Source organism: Scyliorhinus torazame, chromosome 16 (assembly GCF_047496885.1).
Source record: "Scyliorhinus torazame isolate Kashiwa2021f chromosome 16, sScyTor2.1, whole genome shotgun sequence".
In the NCBI taxonomy this organism is placed as follows: domain Eukaryota; kingdom Metazoa; phylum Chordata; class Chondrichthyes; order Carcharhiniformes; family Scyliorhinidae; genus Scyliorhinus; species Scyliorhinus torazame.
In genome coordinates, this window is record NC_092722.1 from 30715087 (window position 1) to 30740135 (window position 25049).

At 45.7% G+C, this 25049-nt stretch overlaps 1 protein-coding gene across 3 annotated transcripts in view; it reads right to left on the bottom strand.

Annotated features, from left to right (window-relative positions):
- LOC140392659 (segment polarity protein dishevelled homolog DVL-1-like) overlaps positions 1-25049 on the bottom strand; it is a 248438-nt gene that overhangs the window by 86444 nt on the left and 136945 nt on the right. For 2 of the 3 annotated variants that reach the window (XM_072478148.1, XM_072478146.1), the window contains exon 4: positions 10386-10510. In XM_072478148.1, coding sequence (XP_072334249.1) covers positions 10386-10510 — 125 coding nt within the window. Of the gene's footprint in view, positions 1-10385; positions 10511-24995; positions 25022-25049 lie in introns of those variants that run through there. The other variant, XM_072478150.1, reaches the window with a different exon arrangement.

Here is a 25049-nt window from a genome sequence, read left to right on the forward strand (position 1 = left end):
CATCACTCCTTTGAGGTGTCGTGAACCACTTCTCCTAACAAAACAGGCCTAACTCCATGAAAATAGGTCTGCCGCCACAATAAAGTGGGCAAGGGCTGAATGGGCCTCATAACCTTGTACTGCGGTCATGTAAACTGCACACGTGGGAATGGAGCTGGGAATCTTCTCCCTCTCCTCTCCCCCCCCCCCCCCTCCCTCCCGCCACACCCCCAACCAGCCCCCCAAAATAGATAGAGGCATGAAAATTAGGGCAAGCTGCCCTGTGGTTGCATCGACTCTGCAATAGAAATTACACAACTGTATCAGGCAAATTAATATCAAGCACCATCGGGTCAATCACAGTGAATAGCTCGAAGACATCCAGTAAAGGATTGAAATCCTCATTAATTTTTTTTAGCATTTGCTTCACACGGGATTACGGAGAGGGTGGGACTGCCAGTCTCTGCATCACATTGAGACACAAATATTGCAGCTCTGATAAATCATTTCACCTGCCTCCTCTCAAGTTCATCAGCTCTTTGTCAGCCTGCAGAACTATGGGCAAGGTGTTACACAGTGTCAGACTTAAAGAACATCCAGTCACGTGAAAGAAAAAATGCTGCTCTGCCCTTTGAGAGAGAGAGAGAGAGAGAGAGAGAGAGAACTCATTGGTGGTGAGGGGCAAGGTGGAGACGGTGGGGACTTCATGGATAATCTCAGCTGGTATGGGAATTGAACCCGTGCTGTTGGAGTTGCTCTGCATCACAAACCAGCCGGTTAGCCAACTGAGCTATGTACAGTGAAAGAGGAAGGACACAAGGAACTCACTGCCAATAATCAATAATGCTCCTTGAGCTCATCTATATTACTTCATTCAAAGTCTCTGCACTCCTGAAATTCTACTCTCATTCGCATCCCTTATTTTCAAAAAATAAATTTAGAGTACCCAATTATTTTTTCTAATTAAGGGGCAATTTAGCGTGGCCAATCCACCTATCCTGCACATCTTTAGGGTTGTGGCGGTGAGACTCACGCAGACACTGGGAGAATGTGGAAACTCCACACAGACAGTGGCCCGGGGCCGGGGTCGAACCCGGATCCCCAGCGCCACAGGCAGCAATGCGCCACATTGCCGCCCTGGCATCCCTGATTTTAATCTTTCCATTAGTGAATTCAGCTACCTTGGCTCTAAACTCGGAAATTCCTTGCCCAAATCTATCAGTGTTTCCACCCTTCTCCTCTAAAGATGGCCCTAGAAATCTACCTTTTTGACCAAGATATTTCCAGCCCCCCCTATGATACAATATAAACTATGTATTTAATAGATTATGCTCTTGTTAAGTGGTACTTGAACGGTGCCATATAAATGCCAGTTGTTCTCGTCATCTCAACATGTCCCCCATTTGCACTGCCAATTCATGATCCTTCCCCAGTCCTCATTCCAGAACTTGGATTTCCCTTTGGATGGGAATGCTCGCCCTATCTCTCATTCGCCCAACCTCTACTTCCCTTGTGTTTAACCTCTGTGGCTGGATTCTGAAAAATTAGTCTGCATCAATTCTGAGACAGCTGAGCTGAGTCCTGCCAGCCCATAGTCCAGGGATAAACACAATCAATAAATTAGGATAAGATACTGCTATTTAATAGAAAAACGTCTGATCCACAGAAAGGGTGGTGCATAAAGAAGGAGCAATAAACAAGCTAAGTTAGGGCATGGATGAATATTACAATACTTTTTTGACATCCGTCACCGAGAGAAAGAGGGGTAAGAAACGCACGGAATTAAAGACTGATAATCTCACAATTACTGTTGACAGTATGTTCAAATATTTTATCTAGTATTCAAAAGTGAAAGAGAGAGAGGCAAGGGAGGCAGACAAACAATAACTGTGATTGTGTGTTAGAATATTCTACGTAGTAATTATCAGAGAGAGCGAGAAAACACAACACCCCAGAATTGAAAAGGCTGAGAAGCATGTTGGAGCTTGTGTACCCGCAGCATATCAGGTCAGATTTTACTGCAGCGAGGGAAAGAGGACATCTGGAACCTGAATAAATATGACAGTTGATAGGCTAATTCCTTAACCAGCAAGATTTACCAATTTGGAAATAAACAGGGAAACAAGTAAGAAGGAGGATGAATTAAACTAAGTGATTTCAATCTCAAAAGAGGTACAAAGAGAGAAATAAAGGGAGCCAAAGAAAGATTGGATAAAGAATATCAATACGAGGCAGAAAGTAAAGAAATAAAAAAATATAAAATGTAAAATTTGACTTTTTCAAAATCTAATCTAATTTCAGACCTGAAGGAATGAGACTCCACAATCATAATTAATTTTCAGTGCCAGAGACATTGATTTGCAGTCATTAACACTTATTACATCAACTGTAACAACTCCTATTTAAATAGTGCCTTAAACACAATAAAACCCCTCAAGGCACTTCATAGAAGCTTTATAAACCAAAGCTCGTCACTCAACTACAAAAGGGTATATTGGAGCAGATGATCAAATGTTTACTCAAAGAGGTAGGTTTTAAGGAGTGTCGTAAAGGAGGAATGAGAGGCAGAGGTTTAGGGAAGAAAATACAGAATTTAGGACAATGGCAGCACAAGGTCCAGCAACAATGGGCAATTAAATAACTCATTGGAGCAGAAGGCTCCTCAAATATTCCCATCATCAATGGCGGAGAAGCCCAGAATATCAGTGCAAAAGATATGGCTGAAAAATTTGCAACATTCTTCAACCAGAAGCGTCAAGTGCATGATCCATCGCGGCCTCCACCGAAGGTCCCCAGCGTCACAAATATCATTCTTCAGTCGATTAGATTCACACCACGCGATATCAAGAAACGGCTGGAGGCACAGGTATTACGGTCCCGGACCAGACCCCAACAGTTTCTAGGATACTGGACAGAAACACCAATATTTTATTTAATTTCCAAGACTGTGAGGAAAGGATACTCAGCTCCAGGAGTGACTACGCACACATAAATAGCGATATTGTATATTAAAACAAACTTTATTATTAACACAGGATTAAAGTAACTTTATCATACAAGAAATAGCTTTCGATTACCAGTAAGACAATGCTCAACAATAAAATGAAACACTAACTCCTATCTTCAATCAAGCAATCCCACTTTTAAATAGTTAGCAAACCCAGGAATCCTTGCTGTATAGAGGTGTCTCGGATAAATTGCCTTGAGAGAGCGAGAGCAAGAGAGAGGGAGGGGGAGAGGGAGAGCGAGGGAGGGGGAGAAAGAGGGGAGAGGGGTGGGGGGGGGGGGGAAGAGAGAAATTCTTGCCTGTGTCAAACAACTGTTTAACGTTGCAGCATTTGCCAAAAAGCTCCTGTTCTGTTTTTGACAAGTTCTTAACTGTAAACACCACACCTGACTGTTTCAGCTGCTAGCTCCTCCCATTAACTGTATCATCTCTATCCCACTAACTGGGTTATGACCATCTTACTAAGGCTAAACGCAATGTCTCTAATTATCAACTCCCCAGGGTACTTTCTTTCTATAAACAAAATTCCATTATCCCCATTTCGGTAAACAATATACATGGTTAGAATGAATTATGATCTTACTTTTATGATGCTTTCATTATCCCATCTGTATCCAGAGTACCTAAGTCTTTTAAACCAGGACTTTCAAAAGCAAAATTACTGCAGCAGTCACATATACACACTAACCCAGGCTTCTAACCATTACTGCACTAGCTACATATAATACAACATATATCTGAAATTCCTACATTTATCACACTGGATACTGGAATGGTTATGGAACCTGACAAAATTCCGTCAATAGTACTTAAGACTTGTGCTCCTGAACCTGCCACGCCCATAGCCAACCTGTTCCAGTACAGCTACAGCACTGAATCTACCTGGAAAATTGCCCGGGTATGTCCTGTACACACAAAGTGGGATAAATCCAACCCAGTCAATTACCGCCCCATCAGTTTACTCTCAATCATCAATGAAGTGACAGAAGGGATCTTCAACAGTGCTATCAAACGGCACGGTGGTGCAGTTGCTAGCACTGCTGCCTCAGTGCCAGCGCACGGGTTCGATTCCGACCTTGGCCGATTGTCAGTGTGGAGTTTGTACATTCTCTCCGTGTCTGCGTGGGTTTCCTCCAGGTGATCCAGTTTCCTGCATTTGGATAGAAAGGTACTATTGGAAAGGGAAACAGTAACCAAGGAGTAGACAGAGGTGTTGCGGAGGGAACCGCCCTTTCAGAATGCTGAAAGAGGGAGGCAGGGACAGATGTGTTTCATGGTGGCATCATGCTGGAGGATGATCATTGAAATCGGAGGCTGATGGGGTGGAAGGTGAGGTTGAAGGGAACATCATCATGGCTCAGGGGAAGGGGTGAGAGCAGAAGTGTGTGAAATAAATTGGACACAGTTGATAGGTCTGTCAACCACGGGGGTAGGGAAGAATCGTTGTTTGAGGAAGGAGGAAGATATATAACAAGTACAAGTCCAGCAGCTCCAAACAGATGCAAAGAAGATGGAGAAGCTGGGAAATGGAATAGAGTCCTTACAGAAGGGGGGTGTAGGAGTCTGCAGGCTTATAATGAATATTCATTGATAGCCTATGCCCAGATATGGATACAAAGTACTCAAAGAACTTGCCATGAATTTTCTCTGGTAAAGTGAACGGGAGGAGCCCAGGTGGCTATTTTTGAGTTTTGTTGATATTTTCAAATGCAAAAAAAAAGCACTGATGTCTGCAACTGTCTTCAAATCACAAGGCACCTGACCCTGGTTACTGCAGGTAGACAACATAACAGGGGAATACACTAATACACACACACACGCACCAAGCGTAAGCACCCCCACAAATGGGTGCGTGCAACTCAACATGCACGCACACACAAAAAACACAATCTGCATGCTTGCGTACACACACACACACAGACACCTACAAGTCCATACATTATGTTGCTTTCAAATAGTACTCCAGATTAATTTTCTATATCTCGATCACTGTTGGTTAAACAACAGCTTGTAAACCATTGTTTAAAAATACTTGCATTTATATAGTGACTTTCACAATCACCGGACGTCTCAAAGTATCTTAAAGCCAATTAAAGATTTTTGAAATGTAGTCACTGTTGTAATGCAAGGAATGCAGCAGTCTATTCACACACAGCAATCTCCAATAAACAGCAATGTGACAATCATCAGATAATCTGCTTTTGTAATGCTGATTGAGGGATAAATATTGACCAGGAGACTGGGGATAACTCACCTGTTCGTGATCGAAGTAGTGCCATGGGGTTTTTTATGTCCATCCGAGGCCTCAGTTTAACAATTTAGTACGGCACTGGATGTCAGCCTTGATTTTCATGCTCAAATTCAGCCAGTAACTGAGGCTCAAACTACGGTCTTAACAGAATTGACTGTGGGGGGTCTGGCTTTTCATCGGGCGCGAGCCAAGGCGATTCTCAGCTACGCTGCCTACCTTGGAAGGAAGTTCTCACAAGGGTGGGATTTTCATTGTGGGTGGGTGAGGCACACTGTGTTGGGCCAGCTGATCCAGGAAAACATTCGAGGCAGCCACAAGGATTGCCAGGTGCAGAGGCAGACTATTTAAAAGGCCAACCTTGGTGCTGTGGGACTTTGTTCCTGTTAAAATAAAAACTGAAAGGCTCTCCAGCCCTCATATCCCGTCAAGCCCCATCCATGCCACTTAATTTCCCACTCATCCATGGTCCCTCATGCCAAACTATGCCCCCAACAACAACTCCTACATCCCCTCATGTCCTCTAATGGCAAGCGATGTCCTTTGACTCTTTCTCCATGACCTCTCATGTCCCGAATGCCAAGCTGTGGAACCTCCAATGCCACTGGTTCTCGCTAGCACACAGTCGGTCAATGAACCCAAAGGTAACAATACGATATGAAAAAACATCATCCATTCATAATTTTCCACGATGTTAGAAAACCCCCTTTTTTATTACAGTGCAATAAAAGTATTAGTCATCCAGATCCCAACAGCTAAAACAGGAAGCAGTTGAAACCTCTTAACCTTGTGTAAATAAGCACTGGACAATTGGCAGCAGAGATATGGGAACCAGATTAATCCAGCAATGTTTTCTCTGGGGCTCAGGTGTTTGAAAAAACTCATGGATTTGTGAGCTCTCAGCCATGCCTCATCATATATTCTTCGCTGAGAAACCAGAGTTCCACAAAAGTACGGAAACAGCTGAGGCCCTGGGAAAATATTGCTTGATTAACAGCACTGGTCTCAAATCTCTGCTGTAAATTTCACAATGATTTTTACACAAGTTTAAGAGGTTCAAGTTCTTGCAGTTTCAGCTGCTGAAACTTGGGAGGGACTGGATGATTGACACTTGTATTGCCCTATAGTTAAAGGACTTTTATTTTTAAAATATAGTATAAAGTTGTGAATAATTTACTTGAGGCATTTTTTACACGTCCTAATGTCACCATAAGTTTCATTGTTTCTATAAAGGGTAACCGTTAATGGACATGAATGTTTCACAGCTTGGCACTGGGTGCATTAGAAGCCATAGAGATTATTTGAAGGGGACTACCTGGGCATGGGAGGCATTCAGGGCCACAGGGGGTGGATGGGGGAATATTTTGGATTGGGGGAATGAGGGGCTATAGGAGTTGTTTTGGGTGCATACCGTTGCATAGAGGCATAAGGAGCCATACTCATGGCATGGGCAACACGAGGAGAACCTTTTGAACTTGCCTTTAAACCGTCCCTTCATGCAGACTATGGATCTCAATACCTCTAATGTGCTATGAACCACATCTCATGAAAAAGCTGGCCCAACCCCATGAAACATGCAGACCACTAGGACATGCCTATCCTTGCAATAGAGCCAGACAGGTCACGCGTGCAGGGTGCAGTGTTTTGACCCAAACCAGCCCACAAAGGCAAGGCCAAAAATCAAAAACCCTGCCAATCGGGTTGGCATTCCCGGAATCAGGTCCCAAGCTGCTATTTTTAAATGGCTCCCGAGTCATCTTGACTTGGTGAAAATCCAGCTGATATCTCATCAATACCAGACTCTTCCCTTCCATTTGTTTGCAACTTATGATCAAACAGAGTTTCGACAGGGATCCTGACTGCTAAGGATAATTACACTGTGTTTGTGAGCTGTTTACATCATGCTGCAGATACTCGGAGCATAATAGAATGAATCTGACAGCCATCATCTGTTCATCTGTGCTGCCAAGCAAACCTCATTGCTGAGAAGAGAGATACATTTACAGGTCTGTCTGAAGATATTTTTGTGTTGGCAGTAAGGTATTGTGAGAGTTGAAATGTACTACTACTCTGTTCCACCCTCACCCAGAATGAAGATTCATGAACATTTGGGACCAGAGGAAAAGGCACAAAGTTAAGGTTTGCCCGGGTCGGGCAGGGAGGGCGAAGGGCGAGGGTTCCCCACCACATGCCAGGCGCAGGGCGACCATGCCTGGTGGCATGATACAAGTTAGGTAGGAGTGCGCAAGTTATACACTATAGGTGGGACAGAGTGGAGAGAACACATCATGTGTGATAGTGTGATGTGAATCCCTCTCCTGCATGTAACATACTGTCATGCATGATCCTTCCCTCTGGTGTATTGCACCACCAGTTGAACAGTTTACTCTCATGTAACGTACCATGCTGTATCACCCTCTTACCATTCATAGAATCCCTACAGTGCAGAAGGCCATTCGGCCCATCGAGTCTACACTGACCTTCGGAAAGAGCACCCTACCTAGGCCCACACCCTGTTATCCTAGCTAACCTTTTGGACACTAAGGGACAATTTAAAATATCCAATCCACCTAACCTGCACATCTTTGGACTGTGGGAGGAAACCTGAGCACCCAGAGAAAACCCACGCAGACACAGGGAGAACATGCAAACTCCACACAGTTGCTCGAGGCCGGAATTGAACCCGGGTCCCTGGTGCTGTCACGCAGCAGTGCTAACCACTGTGCCACCGTCCCGCCATGCCACTATTTAACACATCGCCTTGAGACATAACTATCCCTGTGTGTTTTGTGCCATCCAGCTTCATTCTAACCTAGACAGATTTGCAACCAGATAGAATCTACAGCCTGAAGCTAAAGAAACTAGGTTGCAATGCGGCATGTTTCAGAATAATGCCTAAACCATCCGCAATTTGAATTCTTACTTTGCCTCTTCTAGCGGTTATTATCATCAGCAACCCTCAAGGTTGCACTAATTAGGGAATAGGGTGGGCGCGGTTGATCCTAAAAGTTCTTGGGGAAAGAATGGAACAGAATGATGGTTCATCTCAACATTCACAATACTTTAGTGCCAACATAAAAAATTCAGAGACAGCTGTAAGCATGCAGGCATCTCTTTTCTCACCATTGTGGTTTATGTGGCAGCGCAAATGAACAGATGGTGGCTGTCAGACACATCCTGTTACACTCCCAATACCTGCAGCAGGCTGTGAACAGCTTACATACGGTGTAATGACGCGGAGAGGCAATGATCTCTGTCCAAACACAACAAAATGATCCACAGGCAAGCGCCCCCGTCAAAACATTAATGATCCAGAAGTCAATATCTCTGTCCAAACACAGTGTAATGGTCCAGGCAGGTCAGGGCTCTTTCCAAACACATTGTAATGACCCAGAAAGGCCAGAATTTCTGTTCAAACACCGTACAAATGAGAGAGGCCAAACACTGCTAAATAGATAACTTACCGATTATTTTGTGTTCAATCAATTGCTTCTGCACTGTCAAGAACAGTGGGCACATTGGGTGTTGGAAAAGTTCACTACATCAGAAAGCTTTAAGACAACACTGCTAGTCTGAGCTTGTATGTGCTGTCTGTGGTGCACTCTCATCCTGCTTGCTTTTATATCCTCCAATATAGTGTAGGGGCTCACTCACAGGGAAAAATGCTCCGCCATTTATTTATTTGTATCTCCCCGAGGGACTTTTGCATTTCTGGAATGCAATTCCACAGGCTGTGCGTTTGGATATCACACCCAAGTGCTTCTTCCTCACGTCAGCCTGGACTGTCACAATCTCTACCTGATCCGAGAGTAAAAATGATAGAGAAAACTAACATAGAAAACTAAGGTGATTATTATAATAGTAGTTTGTTCGGACAGTTAAGTAGCATTCATTGGCATACGAATGTGAGCTCATAGAAATAGCGAGTTGTTACATTTCTGCTGGTAATAAGTATTATCTAATATATTTGACTCATTCACATTTAATGGGTTTGAATAACCACATCTGAGCTGCCAATCATAATATACTCACCTTTGGATGTGTGCTGCTCTGGAGGTGTAAAACTGCTGAAATGTGTCAGACACAAGGCTGGTAATTATACAGCTAGATATTACAGACGAGCTAGCACTGGCACCACCCTCAGATAGGCTCAAATTTGTGTGATTATACGGGGAAGTAAATAGTGCACGTCTCTCATCAGAGTCACCGGATTTCAGGTTGAGAATAATAGACTAAATAAACTTTATAAGCAATAATAACACAAAGCTGCCATGGTTATTGATAGCTCCCATCTCTCCTTGTTCACTGACTAGTGTTGTTAGGATCCTCACACTGCACCACAATTAATGACTTATAACTAGACTAAAACAATAACATCTTCGTTCATTGTGTTCCAAACTCTCACAGGTTATATGATATGAACTGAGGTTCTGAAGCAACGGTGAGTGAAAGTGGCAGATTGACATTGGCGACAGCACTTTCCCCAATGCATTATTCCGAGAATGTCGAGAATGAGATGAATTTGCTGCTGCTATCAATGCTGCAAGAATTCCAGGCTCCTGCGCAGACTTAATGAGCAAATGCAGTAATGAGCTAGATTGAACAGGAAGATCCCCAGTTCAATCTCCGTCCTGGCTGAAAATGGGTATCTGTGATCTGTGTGCTCTCAACATGCGAAACACCATTCCACTTTCTTTCACTAGGCTGAATAGTTCATTAAGGCGTATTTGTCTGATTAGAAAGTGCAATGCAATTTCCCAGAGACAGTTTTCTGAGTGAGAGTACTTCAAGTGAGAGAACGCCACAGGCATCCGCCCACCTACAGAGAGAAGAATCGCTGACAGACCAATTCTGCAATGCTGAAACACAGGTCAGAATCCATAAGAATCATCATCATCCATAACTGGCCAACTACTCCTTACTGAGGTGACTACACAAGTGTCACATCTGACCTCTACACTAAACACAACACAACTTAATCATCAGGGCATAAGCTGCACCATCAGCACAGCACCAAGGACTCGCATTCAAGGACATCTGTGGCAATTCATTTCACTGTTCCTGATTCTAGGATGACTCTCCACAGGTCATGCCTGCTGTAAAGTATCAGTTGCTCTGCAATGCTTAGTTGAACCACTGTGTTTAACTCACCATCGTCATGCACCTCCCGTTCTCTGTTTCTACGCCGATGTCGATCCCGCTCCCGCCTGATGCTCAGGATCGATTCTGCCCCGGTTTCATTGTCCAGTCCATCCCGGCTGCCGGCAGTGTTAGCACTGCAATAAACACAAAATACCAAACATCATCAGAAAACACAGGAAAATTTCAATCATCAGGCTGGATAAACCACAGGACAGAGCAATAATCTCACAAATCACAGCGAGGGTTTTTAAATTATTTATATATGGAATAACAGATTTCCAGGGGCGAGTTAAAAGCTAGAATCTATTCAGGGGCCTTTCCATCTCCATAATCTAATCCATCAGTGGGACTGCATCTTCTTTCCAAGTACAAGACGTTTTGCTTGCTGATATCTGCTGAGTGGCTTTGGTAAGATACCAGAGGGTCACGGACACTGGTGGACCAACATCATATCAAGGAGTCGTTGCCTAGGGACGGGGAGTGTAAAGGACAAAAGTAAGCGCTGGTTCAACAGACTCCAGCGAAAATGAGAAAAACATATAGCATCATTAGCCACCTCCGGATGTCCCAAAGCACTTCACAACCAATGAAGAACTTTTGAAGCAGTCACTTTTATACTCTGGGAAACATGACAATAAATTTGCACACAAAAGGTCCTACAAACAATATTGTGATAACAACAAGATAATTTGTGGCAAGGACACAATGCACTTTTAGGTGGGGGACTTCAATGTTCAGCAACAAGAGTGCTTCGGTAGCATGACAGATCGGGCTGGCCGAGTCACAGAATACTACAGTGTGGAAGAGGCTCTTTGGCCCATTGAGTCTGCACCGATGCATGAAAGGCCCTGACCTGCCCACCTAATCCCACTTGCCAGCACTTGGCCCACAGCCTCGAATGTTATGACGTGCCAAGTGCTCATCCAGGTACTTTTTAAAGGATGTGCCTCTACCACCCTCCCAGGCAGTGCATTCCAGACCGTCACCACTCTCTGGATAAAAAGCTTTTCCTCAAATCCCCCCACACCTCCCACCCCTGACTTTGAACTTGTGTCCCTTCATAACTGGCCCTTCAACTAAAGGACATAGCTGCTAGACTGGGTCTGCAGCAGGTGGCGAGGGAACTAACAAGAGGGAAAAACATACTTGACTTAATTCTCACAACCTGCCTGCCACAGATGCATCTGTCCCTGACAGTATCGGTAGGAGTGACCACCACACACAGTCCATGAGAAGACAAATTCCTGTCTTCACACTGAGGATATCTTCCATCGTGTTGTGTGACACTACCATCGTGCTAAATGAGATAGGTTCAAAACAGATCTAGCAACTCAAGACTGGGCATCCAGAGGTGCTGTGGGCCATCAGCAGCAGTAGAATTGTACTCAGCCATAACCTGTAACCTCATGGCATGGCATATCCCCACTCTACCATTGCACCAAGCCAGTGGATCAACCCTGGTTCAATGAAGAGTGCAAGGGGCAAACCTAAAAGTTAGGTGTCAATCTGGTGAAGCTGCAACACAGGACTGCTTTCATCCAAACAGCATACGCAGCAAGTGATAGACAGAGCTAAGCAAGTGATGGACAGAGCTAAGCGATTCCACAACCAACGTATCAGACCCAAGCTTTGCAGTCCTGCCACATCCGGTTGTAAAGGTGGTGGACTATTAAACAATTCACTGGAAGAGAAAGTTCCACAAATGTCCCCATCCTCAATGATGGAGGAGTCCAGCACATCGGTGCAAAAGATAAGGCTGAAGCATTCAAAACCATTTTCAGCCAGTCGTGCTGAATGATTCCCTAGCATCACCGATGTCAACTTTCAGCCAATTCAATTCACCCCATGTGATATCAAGAAACAGCTGAAGGCAATGGATATTGCAGCAGCTATAGGCCCTGACAAATATTCTGGCAAGAGTACTGAAGATTTGTGCTCCAGAACTTGCTGACATTGTCCAGTATTTTCTGTTTTTGTTCCAGCCAATTACCGCCCCAACAGTTCCATCTCGATCATAGGTGAAGTATTGGAAGGGGTCATCAAAAGTGCTATCAAGCAGCACCTGCGTAACAATAACATGCTCAGTGATGCTCAGTTTGAGTTCCGCCAGGGTCCAAGGAACTCTAGCTAAACTGGAGTCAATGGGAATCAGAGAAAACATTACATTGGTTGGTGTATACATAGCACAAAGGAAGATAATTGTGGTTGTTGGAGGTCAATCATCTCAGCTTCTGGACGTCACTGCAAGAGTTTCTCAGGGTGGTGTTGTAGCCACCTGGGTTGGCCAACTCCCGACGTAAAATGGAGAACAGCAAAGGCTGCAGGGAAATTCAGCCAATACAGGCAGAAACCAGCAGGTGAAAGTTACTGTGTATTAAACTCTGCAAAAGTCCAGACGGCATCGATACAAGCAGCCATCTGCATAATAATGTAACAGCCATCTACATGAGCGATCCCCAGGTACAATCAAAACATTTGGGATAAACAAAGCCAAGCCAGACTCCTCGGCGCCAGCAGGAGCCAACACAAAAGAGGTTAACGGACACCTCAAGACCGCCCATCGATCAGGGAACCGCTCCAGTATCGGAGAAATTGAACCAAGCGATTGGAACAAAGTCCAATCACTTGGAACCAGGTACAGGGTCTGCCCCGAAAGGCGGGAAACCCCTGGGGACTATAAAGTTAAGCCCCCAAGTTCGAATCATTCTTCTTGACTGGGTCACTCAGCAACTTGAACCAACCCTTGACAGTGACCGGTGCAGCTGCCGCCGAAATCCAGTAAGTCTTAAGTCAACGCTCGCTACGAGATAGGCACTCCTAGCTACCAGCCCGTACCAACTTCGAATCCCGCAGACTCAGAACCTGAATGAAAGGCCATTTGTTCCCCTGACCTGATGGGCCAGTCCGAAGCTAAGTATAAGCCTGTTAGTTGTAGAAGTAGCTTAGAAGTAGAATTTATGCATGAGTAGCGATTACTGTGTATAATAAATGTGCTTTGATTTGAATTTTACTAATTGGTGTATTGAGTTATTGATCATTACTTGAACCTCTTAGCGGTATCATAAAGATACCTGGCGACTCGAGAGCAAAGGTTATAAAACAGAGCCAACTGAACCAACCAAAAGTTAGCAACATATTACTGCCGACATATTACTGGCGACATCTGACGGGACCCGATCTAGAAGTGGCTTCACCACTCCGGGAGAACCCAAAAATTTGAATTAGAGATCCAATTGGGAACAGAAAATCACAAGTGTTCAAGCAGTTCTGATCAATCCTCATAATTCGAAAGAGTGTTAAATGCATGCGTAACTAACAGCTATAAGGTAATACTGATAGATCTTTTTGTTGCGACAAAACTGTCGGGAGTTGGTATTTCGGAAATTAGCGAAAGCCGTACCCGTAATTATAGCACCGCCTTAGTTCCCCTGTTCCAAATTTTAAAAGAAGCATTCAGATAAGAAAGATGGCAATGCAGCGCCTCATGAACCCAGAAGAATTTGCGGTCGCAGCGACCAGCAGCAGTAGAGTAGGACAATGTCTCGTATGGGAAGAAGAAATCAGGAAGTACCTCAAAGGGAAAGGATGGCCCCTTTGGCGCGAATTCTGTAGCAATGAGGAAACAGGTCCCAGGAGTATAGGACATACTTGGTGGGAGAACCTGAGCGACATTCACAAGAAGAGCTTAGGAAAAGCTCGCAAGCCGATGGCAATTGTGTCCTGCTTGGCACAATTGCGAGGCACAGAGGAGGTCGTTAGGGCGCTCCGGGAAAGAGGTAGAAGGCATACATCGAATGAGCAAGGTCGATGTCAGTGAGGTAGAAAGAGGGAACTTAGAGTTAAGGAGGAAGTTGGCAGAAAAAGACGGAGAGGTGAATGTTGCCAAGAGGACACACCAGTCTTGTCTGGCACACTTAAGCAGCTTCCAGTGCCAGTATGAAAAGGCCGATCAGGCCACGCAATGTGCAGTCCTGGTACGAGAAGAAACTGAGAAGCAGGTAGAGGTATTGCAGAGGCAGTGTAGTGACCTGAAGGCAGCGTTAAGAGCACTCCATGCTGCCACCACGGAGCAAAGACAAAGCTCACTAGACCACGCAAAGTGCCGGAAGCAGATTGCAGAACTGCAATCTCTGCTTTCAGTTCAAAAGGATTCCGGGAAACCTTTGGAGCAAAATTAGACGAGGAAGACGGCCCTGATTGGGAAGAGTTGAATGAAACAGCGCAGAGATATGTTCAGGGAACATGTGTGCAGGGAAAGCCCCACAAGAGGAAAGCGCCCCAACCCCCCATAGAGCAGATAGTTCAGGCTCCAATGAACCCAGTCACCACCCACCGCACAGCCACATCGGACGATACGGAATTTCTATACTACACCCCCTTAACAGTGACCCAATTACGGGACGCGTGCGAGAAAATCACACCGTTCCTCCCCACCTCAGACCCCCACCACTTCTTTGCCAGAGTAAAGCAGCAGGCGACCATGTACGGCCTGGACGAGCGAGAGCACATAAAGCTCACAGTTTTGAGTCTAGACCCTTCGGCCAAAGAACAAAGAACAAAGAAATGTACAGCACAGGAACAGGCCCTTCGGCCCTCCAAGCCCGTGCCGACCATGCTGCCCGACTAAACTACAATCTTGTACACTTCCTGGGTCCGTATCCCTCTAATCCCATCCTATTCATGTATTTGTCAAGATGCCCCTTAAATGTCACTATTGTCCCTGCTTCCACCACCTCCTCCGGTAGCGAGTTCCAGGCACCCACTACCCTCTGCGTAAAAAACTTGCCTCGTACATCTACTCTAAACCTTGCCCCTCTCACCTTAAACCTATGCCCCCTAGTAATTGACCCCTCTACCCCGGGGAAAAGCAGCTCTTCCCGACCTGCAGAATGTCGGAGGAGGCACTTTTGCAGAAATGCATACCGCGTCCTAGACGCGATCGGGTATAACCGGGGTGACCCCGTAGATGGCCTCAATAAATGCAGGCAAAAGAAAACTGAACACCCCACAGCGTTTGATGGACGCCTGTGGATCCATTTTGCAGCAGTTTATGGAGACTTAGACCGCGCCCATTTGTCCCCAGACAACATGGCCAAATGGACCCACACCCTTATCTCCCATGCCACAGAAACAGGACAAAAAGCTTGTGCGAATTATGATCCCTCAGAGGAGGCTCATAATGAGAAATGGGTCGTAAAAAGATTGTCCCGCACCTGGGAGCTGTCTGTACAAAACAAACCCGCAGTTAAAAATTCCGAAGAAAAGCAGGCCGAAGCAGACACACAAGCAGTTAAAACACACCAGAACCCCGCATGGGTAAATGAAAGCAAGAACGGCCCCCCACAAAAGTCACAGGTGTGTTACAACTGTGGACAGTTGGGACACTTTGCAAGAGAATGCAATGCCCCACGAAAGCCACAGAGAGCCCAGCAGACGGGCACTCTAAGTAGGAATAAGACAGAGCCCATACATAGTGTGAGCATCCGTTTAGATCAGACGGAACGGAACGGAACGGACTGACGGTGCTCGGGCTCCCCCAGTTGGGTCTGTGACACCCTTTGGGACAGGTCCAGACGACCGGTAGTCGCAGCAAAGATATGGGGACAGCCCATCGAGTTTCTCTGGGACACAGTAGGGTCCCGCACCACAATAAATTCCTCCACCGTGTTCCAAAAGGACACGTGGCCCACTACAGCCACTATCACCCTCAGCGGCTTTACAGGCCACTCACAGCAGGGACACATCACAGCCCCTGTACCCATTCAAATCGGCAACGTCACCACCAAGCACCCCATAGTTTTAGTCGACCTGCCCCACACAGCAGAACACATTTTGGGCATAGACTTTATAAATTCCCACAACCTATCCTTTGATCCAGTCAACCAATGTGTCTGGAAAACGGCAAAATCTGCAAGAGCCCCCGCAACGCTCACAATAGTTGAATACGCCAACAAAATTAGCGCAGTAGGCGAATTTTGGTTAAACCCGACGACAATTAGCACAGACAAGCAGGTTAGGGCAGTGTTACAAAAGAACAGGACAGCATTCACGACCCACAAACACGACTGTGGCCGGATGACTGGTTCAGTACAAATCACAGCACCTGACCCTAGACCCCAAAAGCAATATGGATTTCCCCAAGAGGCAGAGGGAGAAATCTCAAAGGTAATCGACAGCTGATTAGAGCAGGGCGTACTTAGATCAGTAGCCTCCACTAATAATGCCCCGATTTGGCCAGTGAGAAAGCCCGATGGATCATGGCGACTGACCATCGATTACCGGGAACTCAACAAAATCACCCCCGCAGCAGCCCCCACGGTAGCAACAAGTCCTGAGACCATGCTCAAGCAGGGACTCAATTCCCGATACTTTACGGTTTTCAGTAATGGATTCTGGTCCATTCCATTGGCAAAGGCGTGCCAGTACAAATTTGCCTTCACCTTTAAAAATCAACAGTACACATGGACATGCCTTCCACAAGGATTCCACAACTCCCCCTCCATTTTCCACCGACAGCTGGCAAATGGTTTATCAAAACTTTCACGCCCCGAATGTCTGGTCCAGTATGTAGACGACCTACTACTGCAGACAGACACCAAGGAAGAGCACATCGAGCTTCTGTCCGAACTCCTGGAACTCCTACAAGCAATTGGAGGTAAAGTTAACCCCAAAAAGGCCCAGATTTTGGAAAACAAGGTGATATATTTGGGTACAATTATCACACATGGTAAACGCGAGATCGAGCATAAAAGGATTGACTCGATTGCTAAATTGCCCCTTCCCCAGAACGTTTCAGCCCTTCGGTCGTTTTTAGGACTGGTTGGCTGCTGCCGAAACCACATTGTCGGTTTCGCCAGCAAGGCAGCACCCCACTCAGACCTCCTAAAGAAAGGATCCCCCTGGGAATGGCTTCCGCAGCATACGGATGCTGTGGACTCTTTGAAACAAGCACTCATAGCAGCCCCCGCACTACAAGTTCCAGACCCGCTTTCCCCCTATGCGATAGAGGTAGCAAGCACAGACCGCACCCTTTTGGCCGTGCTCCTTCAGGAACGGCACGAACAGTTAAGGCCCGTGGTTCACGCCTCCAGAGTTTTAGATGCTGTGGAGCAGGGATTTTCAGCCTGTGAAAGGCACCTGCTCGCAGTTTTTTGGGCAGTACAGTATTTTTCTTACATTACCGGACTGAACCCCATCACAATCCTCACGGAACACACCCCCACCCAACCTTTACTTGACGGACGACTCAAGGACGGTACAGTTAGTCAGATTAGAGCAGCCAGATGGACCCTTCTTTTGCAGGGACGGGACATCACTGTTAAAAGGACAAAGACCCACATTTTTTAGCCGACAAACTACAGTACCCCGGAACCACCAATGAATGTGAAATTATATCTCCACACCACAACACAGGCCCCTTTATTGCTAAAACACTCCCCAGAAAGGTAGGTAGTTCAACCCAGAGCCCCAAGCACACAGACACATGCGAACCCATAAGGATATATGTGGATGGATCTTCCACAATATTAGAAGGGAAGCGCATAACAGGATGCGGCATTTACGTCAAGGACACGCAGGGACGCGCCCTAGAAGAAATAGCAATAAAACCTCCAGGACACTTAGGCGCACAGGCAGCAGAACTTGCGGCCATCGCATACATAGTGGAACACCCAGATTCCTTCCCCAGCCCAGCAGACATATATTCGGACATGCCTCTATGTCTGCAACAGCCTTAAGGAATTCCTACCCCTGTGGAAAGCAAGAGGATTTGTTTCCGCAGACGGAAGACCCCTCCCTTCAGCCCCATTGCTCCGTCACATTTTAGAGCAAGCACAGAACAGGACTTTTGGGATAGTCAAAGTTCGTAGTCACCATCGTTCCTCCCCCCCTGGAAATGTAAAAGCCGACGCACTGGCTAAAGCAGGTTCCAGGCACAGATATTTTTGGCCACCCCCCGAAAGCACACCAGTGAATGCAGTTCAGGTCTCGCAGACTAATATCGAGGATTTAGTGCAGGCCCAGAAGCAGGATATCAATCTCAGGGAGATTTTAAAAGGAAACTATCCAGCACCCTACGAGAGATTTAAGAATGCTCTGACCACACATGACGGTGTGGTGTTAAAGGACACCCTTGATGTGGTTCCTGAACAGGACAGGAACCAGCTCATTTGTTTGTTCCATGACAGTCATGGACATCAGGGAATCAATCCCACTACAAGCCCACCTCAGGCAGCTCTGTTGGTGGCCGAGTTTAAAGGACGATGTAACTCACTACGTTGAAAATTGCCTTATCTGTGCCCAGAACAACCCGGACAGATATGCCAAATAGGCTCAGCTCAGTCACACCCGACCCATTAATGGCCCCTGGACTAACCTCCAGATTGATTATATTGGACCATTGCCCCCTTGCAGGAATGGTTATAAATATGTACTTGTGGTGATAACACGTTTACCAAATGGGTGGAAGCATTCCCATCCAGAACTAACACGGCAAAGACCGCAGCCAAGATTTTAACCCACCACATCTTTACGAGATGGGGACTCCCCCGCAGCATTGAATCCGGCCAAGGTTCCCATTTCACGGGACATGTCATGAAGAACGTTCTCACGATATTTGGCATTACCCAAAAATTCCACATTGCATACCACCCCCAGTCAAGTGGTATCGTGGAGCGCATGAATCGGATCCTAAAATCCACCCTCAGAAAAATGGTCCAGCAAAACACCATCACTTGGGACTCAGTCCTCCCCTTTGCGCTGATGTTTTTGCGAAATACAGTTTCAACATCCACAGGTTACACCCCACACACTCTCACGACCGGACGCCCCATGAAAGGCACAGAATTTTTATTCGGATTAGATTTGACCAGCCCCGAAGTGACGGCCCTCACACACACGAGAAAACAGTAGAACAATTAGTGGCGAATGTTAAAACTGCTCAGCTGGCAGCCGCAGTGAAATTGGGCACAAGAAAGAAACAGAGCAAGGCCTGTTTCGATAAGACAGTGCATGCGTCCGAGTTCAGTGTAGGACAGCAAGTCATGCTCTCCATATACAACTCCAGCACATTCCTGTCACCAAAGTACTCGGGTCCGTACTCCATTGTGGACAAAGCCCTTCCGTCTACAAAATAAAGTACCCCAATGGAAAAACTGCGTGGTTCCATATCAACCATATGAAGGCATATGGAACACAGTCTAACCACGCACACCACGTCATGCTCGATGCAGCAGACCACGCCCCGCCCACAGCCAACATAACCCTACCATCCCCCAACACGTCCAGCCCAGCCACGGACTCAACCTCGACTCCACCCCGAAATATACACTCCGCCCCGGAACGCCCACAGACAGCAGCAGCAGCAACAGCGACTGTGACTCAGACAATAGCCACAGCACGCCTCCCTACTATCCCCATGCAACAGGACCCACACCCAGTGAATCTGACCACGATTCGAGTGATCCCTTCAATTCGTACAGACTCGTCCGGAATGACGTGAGCGATCCCAGATCACACCATGCAGTCCTATCAGCCCTGATACACTCGAGAGTTTGGCATCCGGGAGAAGATGGCGACTTTGAGTCTGACTCCCAAAACGAGAACTCCTTTGCGACCCTGTTCGCAACCGATAACGGAGGTGTCCAGATGATGTTTTAAAAGGAACCGCTTGGGAGAACACGGTGTCCTTTCTGATGGAACCTGCAGCATGTTTTATGTTGTTTGTAGTGTTTTGTTAAATGTTGTAAGACCGGAAATTTTTTTCCCCACAGCCCCACGCCTTTTCGGCCGAAACCTCGGAGAACTTGTCTGCAGAGACTTGTTAATGTCCCAGACGCCAGTTCAGCGGAACTCGTCTGTCGACAGATACACAGACCCCCGTTCATAACTACCCTTCTGGTTCGAGGAAGAACCAATACGGCAACCCCCCACGATGACTACATTTCTTGCCTGTTCTGTCGGTTGCTCAGGCAGTGGAGAAACGGCATTGGGACCCGCCCTGCCTGGGAACCCCCCTCTCGTCAGCTACGCTCGGGTAGGGCACACACGGCATTTGTCGCCGTCCTACCCTGGGACTCCATCCAAATCTTACCATTCGCGGCCCAAACGCACCTCATTTCGCCAAGTTTTGTTCAAAAAGTTGTGTTTTGTTTTCAGGTAACCCTTAGGTTGCCAACCTTATGCTATTTACATCCTCAAACATTTGGATGGTAAATCGCACAGTCTGCGAGACGGCTTGCACTGGTTCAGTATTTGTAAGTGTGTCTTGTCCTGAAATTCGGTTTTTGAAAAAAAATGAGGGAGTCACACATAGTGACCAATTATAAAGGGAGTAATTGGCACTAAAGGACAGACAGGCTATCATACGAGATATTAAACCAAGATAGTAACAGACACTATGCTTGATCCCACAGAACTCCAGAAGCTCCAGGACCAGAGAAGAGAAGAGAAGTGAAGGAAGAAGAACCATGAGGACATCCTCTGCGTGGCTCATAACCCTAATGGACATTTGGTTGCGCGCGAACGCGAACCCCCTGACCTCAGCTCCCCCAGCCGTTAATGATTCACTTCCCAACAGTACCCAGAGCCCAGTCACAAGCGACACCACACCATCTTGGTGTGATAGGTTTATAGCCTGGTACCCCCTTGTCCTACTTGATAGAATCCCGATTAGTACTGGCGATACTCTGCTGCATCGTGCAGACTATTCGTCTGAGAAAGTGGAGAAGGAGAGCCTACCGTGCTCGCACCCCGGTATATAGAATAAGATCACCTATTTTCGGATATGACCAGACGCCCACGATCTATAATAAAGAGCATTCGTTTGCGGTTTGTTGTAAATAAAGAAATGTTTCATGAGCAATTGTACAATCCTGAGCTTGACTGCCAAGCCAGAGAAATGTGTATAATGCTGCTATGATTTTGTGTGTATTGTTTAGGAAGTTAGTGTGATGAAATGTTTGAGTGAGTGTAGTTTATTAAGGATAGTTAGAGATTCCGATTTTCTTATTTTGTAATGCATGTCCCTGTTTGACATAGCGCCCCTCAGAATTGTCAATTAAAATTTTCTTGCATAGTTATGGTCAGTGTAGACAATAACTGTCTACAGTTATAAATGGTGATGCTGGAAACACTGGAGATCCAATGAGAATGAAGGGTCAATGCACATAGATCATTAAAACTTCATTGTCAAATGCAAAAAATAATCAAAAGGTTAATGGAATGCTGGCTTTTATATCTAGAGGATGAGAATACAGAGGGTTAAAATTAATTTTAAAGCTGAAGTAAGCCTTGGTTAGATCATATCTGGAGTATTGTGAACAGTTCTGGGCACTACACCTGAAGGATTCACTGGTCTTGGAGGGAGAGCAGTGTAGATTTACAAGAATGATACCTGGACTCCAAATGTACCTTATGGGAAAGTTCAGGACAAAGAGGCAGAAATAAAACAGATCACAAAGAATTTAGGAAGAATTCTTTACACAGAATTGGAAGAATTTGGAACTCACCATCACATAAAGGGAGGCTTCTTATATGCACAAGAGTAGGATGGGAAAGGATAGAGTGGGAGTAGGCGCACGTGGAGGATAGACATCAGCACAGATCTTTTGGGCAGAATGGGCTGTTTTTGTTCTGTGAATGAGATGTATGTAATTTGCCCTCTTACGGGGATTAGCTTGCAGGTATAGCAAGTAATTAAGGCTAATTGAATGTTGGTCTTTATCGCAAGGGGGATGGAATGGAGCATAAAAGTAGGGAGACTGGTTGACTGGTTAGAACTGTTTAGGGCGTTGGTGAGTCCACACCCAGAGTAATGTGTACAGTTATGGTCTACTGATTTAAAGAGGGAGATACTTTCATTGGAGACAGTTCAGAGCAGGTTCACAAGGCTGATTCTTGGGATGAAGGAGTAGTGACATGAGGAAAGTTGGGCCTGTACTCATTGAAGTTTAGAAGAATGAGAGATAATCTTATTAAAATATAAAAAGTTTTGAGGGGGCTGGATGCAGTGATATTTCCCCTCATGGGGAATCTAGAACTAGGGGGCACAGTGTTTAAATAAAGGATCTTCCATTTAAGATGTGGCATTAGGGGTGGCACAGTGGAACAGTGGTTAGCACTGATGCTTCACAGCTCCGGCCTTGGGTGACTGTGTGTGGAGTTTGCACTTTCTCTCCGTGTCTGTGCAGAGGGCTGTTTAGCACACGGCTAAATCGCTGGCTTTGAAAGCAGACCAAGGCAGGCCAGTAGCACGGTTCAATTCCTGTAACAGCCTCCCCGAACAGGCGCCGGAATGTGGCGACTAGGGGCTTTTCACGTAACTTCATTTGAAGCCTACTTGTGACAATAAGCGATTTTCATTTTCATTTCATTTTCATATCAGGTCCTTCAGTTGTCCTTTCACACAGCCCATAAACATTTCCCAGCTGCATTGTTTTCTTCACAAGTGCATTGAACTGCAAGAAGCAGTGCTGACATATTTCAAGTAAAACACTCAAGACATGTCTCGTTTAATAAAAACAGAAAATGCTGGCAATACTCAGGTCAGGCAGTGTGTAGTTCAAGTGATGTCCTTTCTGGCCCCATGTGTGGAGTGGGCTGTACCACACCGCCCTCCTATGGTCTCATCTGGAATTCTCTTAATGCGCAGTTTGTGCTGGGTGGAATATTAATCTCACACAGTAACTGAGAAAACCCAGAAAGTCAGAGCCAGGTGGCCAGGGATTTGGGCACAGGTTTGTTATAACCCCTGCTACAGTTGTATACAAAGTTCCCTCACTTATAGAGTGGAAGATTCTAACAAAAATGAAAGGGATTTTCGCCCATGGCCTGCAAAGAAATGCTTGTAGGTACCAATTAAACTATCCGCAATTTATAATAATAATCTTTATTAGTGTCACAAGTAGGCGTACATTAACACTGCAATGAAGTTACTGTGAAAATCTCCTAGTCGCCACACTCCAGCGCCTGTTCGGGTACACAGAGGGAGAATTCAGAATGTCCAATTCACCTAACAAGCACGTCTTTCGGGACTTGTGAGAGGAAACCGGAGCACCCGGAGGAAACCCACGAGGAGAATGAGCAGACTCCGCAGACAGTGACCCAAGCCGGGAATCGAACCCGCGTCCCTGGCGCTGTGAAGCAACAGTGCTAACCACTGTATTACCGTGCCGCCCCATAGCATGACACGGATTTACTGGTCTCCCCTTAACATAAACCAAACTTTGCAACGTTAAACTAAGGGGCAGCGGCCGCTTGAAAAAAAGTCACCCAGTCTTTAACATTGAATTATAAAGAAAGACTTGTATTTATGTCACATCTTTCACAAGCTCAGGGCGTCTCGAAGCACTGCAGAGCCAATGAAGTACTTTGGCAGTATAGTCACTGGTGTAATGTAAAAAAACATAGCAGCCAATATGCAACACACAGCAATGAAATAATGGTCAAATAATGCATTGTTTTAAGGTGTGGTGTTTGAAGGATAAATATTGGCCTGGACACTTGGGAAAACTCCCCTGTCAAAGAGTGTAATTGAATCTTTTACATCCACTTGAGAGAGCAGAACCTGCCTCGGTTTAATGGCCCATTCGAAAGGCAACGCCACTAGTGTCATGGAGTATCAACCTGGGTTATATACTCAAGTCTCTGGACTGGGCTTGAAACCACAATCTTACGATACCCATGGATTCTGTTTTTCGTAAATGAGCGCATCTCAACAGAGTTGAGTACATCAACAGATTCTGGGCATTCCATCACAAGCACCAGCCTGGGAACTTCAGTTTAAAAAGTGAACCACAGATTGCGTTCAATCATCACTATTCCACTGATTTGTGGATGTGGTTGTTGTTTGAAGTGTACATTGCTGTTTAGTTCTTCACCTTGCCTAACGATGGGGGTCAATGACCCTTTATTGATGCACCACACTGTACTTTACAAGAAACCAAATCAGGGAAACAGTAAACAAATTAATGTCAAGCTCACGGGAAGCAATGAGTGGAGGGACTTCAGTCTGTGGAGAAAGCTTTCAGTCAATGACTCATTGCCAAAATTAATCCGTGCAATAACAGACACAGCAAATCAGGAGGAAGATGAGATCAGCAGCTCACTGGAGAAAGACCGATCTCTGCCGATAAAGGTGACCCGCTGAAAATTGGAACCACAGAAAGGTTACTGCAAAGAAAGATGCCATTCAGCCCATCGTGCCTGTGCCGGCCAAGAAACAAGAAGATTAAAAACTATCCCCCCATTCTAATCCCACTTTCCAGGAGTCTTGCAGGTTACAGCGCTTCAGGTGCAGATCCAGGTACCTTTTTAAAAATATATATTTTTACTCTCCTTTTTCACATTTTCTCCCAAATTTACACCCACCAACAATAAACAATAATCAGCAACAAATATGTCAATTACCATAACAATAACAATGATCCCATCCTTCCACCAAACCCCAAACATTAGCCAGCATGTTTACATAAACAAATGACAAAAAGGAATCAGGAATCACCCATAGTCACCCTTAATACACACAGCCACCTGTAGAAGCCAGGTATTTCGAATACAACTAGTATAGGCAAAAGATAGCTGTTTAAGCATAGATATTAAGCCCCAGTTTTAAATACCCACTTATACAGCATAATTCACTTTTACTGAAGTCCGTTGTACTGGCAAATGCATATT